The 6,900-nt window shown below is 51.9% G+C and overlaps 1 protein-coding gene across 1 annotated transcript in view; it reads right to left on the reverse strand.

The window, feature by feature from the left end:
* CHFR (checkpoint with forkhead and ring finger domains, E3 ubiquitin protein ligase) overlaps window positions 1–6,900 on the reverse strand; it is a 33,779-nt gene that overhangs the window by 10,771 nt on the left and 16,108 nt on the right. Inside the window, exons 6-10 of the mRNA XM_006768763.2 lie at window positions 5,011–5,110; window positions 2,875–2,984; window positions 2,028–2,087; window positions 1,707–1,913; window positions 167–331 (exon numbers count right to left, since the gene is read on the reverse strand). Of these exons, the coding sequence (XP_006768826.1) occupies window positions 167–331; window positions 1,707–1,913; window positions 2,028–2,087; window positions 2,875–2,984; window positions 5,011–5,110 (642 nt within the window). The remainder of the gene's footprint in view (window positions 1–166; window positions 332–1,706; window positions 1,914–2,027; window positions 2,088–2,874; window positions 2,985–5,010; window positions 5,111–6,900) is intronic.

The raw sequence follows: 6,900 nt of genomic DNA on the forward strand, positions 1-6,900 counted from the left end.
CAGGCCCTTACGTCTCACATTGCAGTACACTCAAGTTTTGCTTTAGACGAACAGTTCATGACGTAAAGAAGATGTTCAGGACACATGGGTAAGAGTGAAGGCCCAACTGTCCAGCAGCAGCTGTGTCCAACATCATTTCTATAGAAACAAACCGTGAGACTCTGACCTCCTCTCATTCTCTTCGTAATGGGCTCCAGGCCCTCTGCAGCCTGCGGTTCTGATGGAGGAAGGGATGCTCCTTCTCTGGGGACAACTGACAGGATGCTGGAGGGCTCCTCACTTGTCACAGGTGCACCACACCCTTTCGGGGAGACGCTGGCACCTCTGGCAGCTGTGGAGACACAAGTAGGAAACATTCTGATCCACCCCCTCGGAATGTCACTGTGCTCGCGGAGCTGGGCACACAGCACATCCGCAGGGAGAAACGCAGACATCTGTGATGGGGATCAGCCTGGGACGTTTCGTCTCCCCGGGGCCAATCCTCACGCTAGTCACCACTTAACCCACACTGCCGACACAAGCTCACGTAGAGAGAGACCTTGCAGAAGAGGGTGTAAGAGGAAGACCAGGCAAGCAGGGGTGGAGAGTGAGAACTGTTTCCCAAGGTGACAAAGAAAACAGGGAGAAAGCGGACTCCTGGGGAAAGTACTGTCTTCAAAAGCAAGAAGTAGAGTCATAAATTGAATGAATTTAACAGAAAGGTAAAAAATCTTTCCAATAACCTTTATCTAGTAAAGCCCTCGTTTACGGTCTTATATTACAATACCTATCTAGTCTGTAATATTCAAATGGGTAAGTGTTGTTATTTTGGGGGGAAGTGGGCCTATTGCAGCTGAAAGAAAAAAGTTAGAATTGTTTTGGGAACCAACCATCTCGTGCACCAAGGGAAGGAAAGGGGCAGCCCCCGGGCCGGTCCTGGCTCTGATTCTCACTCGGGCCTCCATGCTCAGTCGGGGTTCTCACTCAAGAAGGAAGACTGTGATGATGCTCATGGTGAGAATTAACACAAATGCTTGCACCTACCCCACATTTAGCAGGAGCCTTGGAAGTATTTACTGCAGTTACTTTGCTAGTATATGCTTAGGTACCCAAATAGGAAAATTTCCCCCAAGTTTACACAATTCCATCTGAACAATTTGCTTACAGAAAAGCTAAAGATCATGTGGAAGAAAAACACGGAAGAATAGCTACAAATATTAATAAGTACAGTGTGGTGCAATGTAGGAAATCAATGTTGTAATAACATATCACACTGCAGCTAGATAGTCTGCATTTCCTCTAGAAACCAGGGAGGTAAGGAATTCATGTGTCAGGACCAAAATAAGTAAAACTGGTAAAATATGCTGCTCTAGGAGAGTCTTGAAAACATGATGCTCATCGAAAGGAACCAGAAACAAAGGCCACAGAGTGCGGGGCCTGTGTACATGAAATGTCCTGAGGCAAATCCAGAGACCCATGCAGACGAGCAGCTGCCAGGTGATTTGATGGTATGTGAACTGTATCCCAATAGAACTGCACAAAGCACTACGGCACCAGAGTCTCTGACCTCAGCATTTCTCCTGGGGCTGGAACAAGAATATTTCTTGCCCAGAAACCTTACTGCCGAGAGCTGGTACCTGCTGCCCCTCAGAGTTCCTCAGCGGCCGTATCTGTCTCAGAACAACATCAGCCAGGATGAGTAAACAGAACCAAGACCCCCGTCTCACCAGGGCTGGAGGCTGGCACTTGCCCTGCGGGGGGCTCCATGGAAGAGGCAAAGGTTGCAGGGAAGAGGTCCGACGTGGATGTCGATGGCTGTGGTTCCTCCAAGAACGCCTGAGTGGTGGGCGACGATGGCAGGCCCTGGGGCTGGTCCCCTCGCCCTGCACCTGAGGTATCTTTGGTCGCGTGGAACATGTTTTCCTTTTTGGCTTCTGTAAGCACAAGAGCAGCAGCAGGCGTCGTCAGGGCTGGCAGCACCGCTGCTGTCCAGGCCAGCAGGTGGAGCGGCTCCTCACACGCCAGTCCCCTGCTGTGATGGCACTCACCGGAGGATTCCCGTGCCACGCCTTGCATTTCCTTCAGCGCCTCGTATCGGTACGCCACGTCTGGAAGGAATTAGCCCGGTCAGAGCAGTGTCGGCCGTGCACCAAGCCAAGCTCATTTTTCTCTTCTCTTCCCTCCAGCCACTTTGTCCTGCTGACTATCGGACCATTCGGCCACTAACAACGTTCACCAGTTACAGCGTTTATAAAGCAAATGACCCAAAACATCCGAACCAACTTTGAGCCTCAGGAGAACGAGTCTGGAGTCAGGAGGCCGACAACGGGAAGCACGGCACCGGCCACGCCAAGAGTCTCTGCCTTCCTGTCCCTTCTGTGTGGCCAGGGGCCGGCCCTTCTCTGTTTCGGGAGAAACCTTTGAAAGATTCCTCGCCTCTCCTTGCCCAGTATCATGCTTCCTCCACAGACACAGACGCTCCGAGCCGAACAGGCCTAGTGGAGCTGTCGGAGCGCTGCTCTCTCCTGTACAGTCTTCAAAATCTCCACCCGGGGCTCCACCCCTGCTCTTGGGTCTTATTCCCCCAACGCAGATTTCCTTTATTCTACACCTAACCCAGCCCCACTCCCTTCTCCGTGGCTGCCACGGAGGTTCACGGTCATGACCACGCTGGTCTGTTTTGAAGAAAACCGGGGGCTCAGATGGCGAGGTCAACTCTCCCAATCTTGAACAGACACTACCCTCACCAAGAACGTCCATAAACAGTAAAGAGCTAACACGAACGTTCCTACAGGAAAAGTCTGCTTCAACAGACTCTCCGCGAAGCATCCCGGCTACGGCAGGACGTCTCCACCGCACAGCCCGCAGGCGTCCCCCCAGCGGGCTCCCTCTTACTGTGCTCTGGCTCATTCTTCCTGTACACCACGTAGATGACATCGCCCGTCTGCAAAGGACAAGTCTGCTTCTTCACAACCTTCAGCGCGTTAATCACCGTGCCATTGGTGCTGCGGAGACAACAAGGTGCAATTCATCCTGCCTAACGTCACTGGAAGCTAAACATCTCCTGTTCTACCACCATAGGAAGCAGGTCATCCTACCCCTTGGATACGTGCAAGCCTACGCTCACTGCAGCAGCATTCACAACAGCCACAATGTACAAGTGCCCTACGTGCCCATCGACAGATGACGGGATAAGAAACAGTGGTGTGTATATACAATGGAATGTGACTTGGCTGTAAAATAGAACGAAACATTGCCATTTGCAACAACACGGATGGACCTGTGCTGAGATGGTACTGTGCTGAGTGAAGTAAGTCAGACAGAGAAAGACAAATACCATGATCTCACTTATACGTAGAATCTAAAAAACAAAACAGAACAGAGTTACTAGAGTGGGGAGGACTGAAGGGCCAGTTAAAATAGGTGAAGGGGATTAAGAGGTGCAAACTTCCACCTACAAAGGAGATGAGTCATGGGATGGGAGTACAGCACAGGGAATCCAGGCAACACGACTGTGACAGCTGTGAGGTGACAGCTGGTGGCCAGGCTCATCACGGAACATTTCATCATGTACATAAACACCGAATCGCTAAGATGTACGCCTGAAACTAATACCATCCTGTGTGTCCATTATACCTCAATAAAAAATTAGCACGTTGAAAATGGTCCAACACTCAGAAGAACGATGTAAACATTTGAGGAGGCAGAGACGCAAGTGCCACCTTACAACTCCCTCGAGGAAAATGTCCCCTTACTGCGGCCCAACCAGCAGCCCGTCAGCCTGGTCAAGTGTTTAGCGTCCCTGCTGCTCAGGGCCTCTTTTCCTCCACTTGCCTCCTGGGGGAGCCTGGACTTGCGCCAGCAGCTCTGGGCTTTGATTTCCAGTTTCCCACCTGCCTGTGCACTTAGCTCTGTCCACAGACCGGGCCCTCCCTCCAGCAGCCGCGACCTAAGCCAGCTCATTAGGGGGCTGCCTACTGGAGAAGGCGGGGCCCTGCAGTCAGGGTCACTCCATGCGGTCAGGACACACTGCTGGTGGGAGAGGGCCCGTTGGCAGGGACAGACGGACAGGACGCGCTTCCCCGAGGACTCCCGAGTGCAGACCTGACAGGAGAGAAGGCCGCACCACAAGCCATACAGCAGACAGTGTGGGGTGTGCGGCCATGCAGTCTCCATCCCCATTACTCGGCTCTGCCACTGCTGTGTGAAAACAGCCACACACAGCACGTCACTCGAGGGCTGTGCTACGTCCCAGGAAAACTTCCCTTAGAAAACCTGGCGGCACAGCCACAAAACCGCCAGCGCCTCCTCATGCCGCACGCTCAGCTCTCCCTAAGCAAACCACCTGCTTTCACTCCGCTGCTTACCCCCGGGTGGGCGACATCCCACCTCTCTCAGGTGACAGCATGGCCATCGGCCTTCCTGCTCTCATCTCCGGTCCAGATCTGCACCCCCACTCACTCGGACTGTGCAGAGCACCCCCGGTCCCTCCAGACCTCACCAAGGAACGCAGCGGCTCTGAGAGCTGGAAAAGGCAGGGAAGGGATTCTCCCCTGGAACCGGCAGGAGCCAGCCCTGCCTACACCTTGACTGTAGTCCAGTGAGACCGCAGTGGAACTCGGACCTCCAGAACTTCAAGATCATGGATTTGTGCTGCTCTAAGCCACTAAGTTTATAGTCATTTGTTACAGCAGCCACAGGAAGCTAATACCTCACACAGCCCATGCAGGAGAGCCAGGACTGACGCAGGCGGGTGGCTGTGGAGGCAGCATGGTCACTGTGGTGGGACGTGGAACCCCACCTGCCCCTGGGACCAGAGGGACAAGAGGGCCAGGCTTCCAAATGAAACCAGTTCCTAGTCTTTTGTCCCCGACACCGTCAGTCACCACGGAGCACACTTCCTGAGACCCTGAGGCCTGGCCAACCACCACGGTAAAGAACACCAACCTCCTTCCCTCTCCAGTCACCGGCTTCCAGTCAGGTTCCGGAAGCTATGAGACGAAAAGGAACAGCTGCTCAGAAAGAGCTTACCTGGTATCTTCCAGCAGCACCTGACCAGATTTCTCGTCCCAAATAATTTTACAGTGATCTCCAGAGACCAGCTTATTGCCAGGAAACGAAAAGTCGCAACCTAAAACACAGAAGGAGACGCCTCAATACGACTGTGGGTGCCCTGCACAATACTGCGCTTTGCTGAACCACAGAGAGCAGGTTTGCATGTGGGTGGAAATCAGGGCCCACGGTGTATGCACTTCAGGAGACAACGCCCAATCAGGAAGCTGCAAAGACAAAGTTCCAAAGGATTTAAGTGTGAATCCCCAATGCAGAGAGAGGGATGTGTCCTGAACCCCCTCCCCCCATTGTCCGTTAGGGGATAGGACACCCTATCAACACCTCCAGCGAAACAGCAACAGCTTCTGGGTGAGTTTTACAACATGCACACATATGTAGCTGGCCTGATACTAAAAAACACCAAGGGGTTTAGTTATGTAATTCTTCAGTATTCTAACTTAGTCTTTAATTTCTTCTCTGTGTAACCTAAGTTTCACAAACCACACAAAAGTGAAGCAATGGCAAAGGGTCACATAAAATATGACTGAGAAAATGACCATAGGCACACATACATGTTTAAGAAAATTAAAAACAGCCCTAGCTAGTGTGGTTCAGTGGATAGAGTGTCAGCCTGCGAACTGCAGGGTTCCGAGTTTGATTCCAATCAAGGGCACATGCCCACTAGGGGGCAGGCAGGAGGCAGCCGATCAATGATTCTAACACTCTCCTCCCTTCCTTTCTGAAATAAAAAAATATATTTTAAAAAAGGAAATTAAAAACAGAAGGGATGCAGCTATAGCTAAACACGACCCTTCTATCCCCATTAAATGCTGAGAAAAAAATCCTCAAATGCTTTGTTCTGTCCTTAAATCTAAAGAATAAAAGCTTCCAGTACAGCAACTTTAGGTTTGCTGGAAAGGTTAATATTCACTAGAAGGACTTCTATTAGGAAGCAGATTAACTCAACAACACGTTTTTGCTCCTTGTATTAACATGTAAAGTGACTCTGTGATACTGCGTTATAATAACAATGGCTCACATTCAGTGCCAGCTTTAAGGCAGGCCCCTCGAAAGCGCCCCACACGGGGATCTCCTCTAACCTCTGCAGGGCAGGGGCTGTGAAGTGGGCAGGAAGGCACAGCAAATCAGGGGGGTTCCTCTCCAGGGCTCTGGTCTTCACCAAACTTCCAATAACATCAATTAAGATAGTTTGTTTTTCAAAAGTTCCTAATGACAGGTAAGCACTTCCAAAGTTGTAAAAAAATTAGAACCCCACAAAACCACCCAAAACAAAAACAGCTGCACGTCCATCATGAGGGATAAAATGAAACCAAAACCACATGCTTTTAAACAGCAGTCTTTCTCATTCCCTCTATTTTAAAGTACACAGTCAGAGTGATCATTTATTTTCAGGCAAACTAAGTGTTAGTGTTTTGTTTTGCTTTCTGCCTGATCGGTGCCTTTCTCGAGTCAATGTCGCGATGGGTGATGGGCAGGCCCGCAGCCTTAGCCGCGTCTCACCCGCGCGGTCCAGTTCCACGTTATCCCCGGCTGTTCTCTGGCTCCGGGGACTCCGGGGCCCTCGGGTTGAGCGCGCTGTTTAAACCGAGCTCTGCCTTTCTGGCCGCCGCCCCCACCGGGGCCTCAGCACCGAGGTCGGACGGGGTACTCCGGGCAGTAATAGTAACGGGGCTGGGCAACTGCACGCGGGGACGAGTCGATCGCCTCCCCCACGAAGGCGTCCCCGGGTTAAGCAATCGGCGGAGCACTCGGCAGTGGCGGGCGCACCCCAGTGAGTCAATAAATGGCCGCTCTCACGGGAAAAGCTGGTCCGCACGGCACCCCTCCCAGGGCCTCCCGGCTCCCGCC

The sequence above is a fragment of the Myotis davidii genome, unplaced genomic scaffold (assembly GCF_000327345.1).
Source record: "Myotis davidii unplaced genomic scaffold, ASM32734v1 scaffold43, whole genome shotgun sequence".
NCBI lineage: Eukaryota > Metazoa > Chordata > Mammalia > Chiroptera > Vespertilionidae > Myotis > Myotis davidii.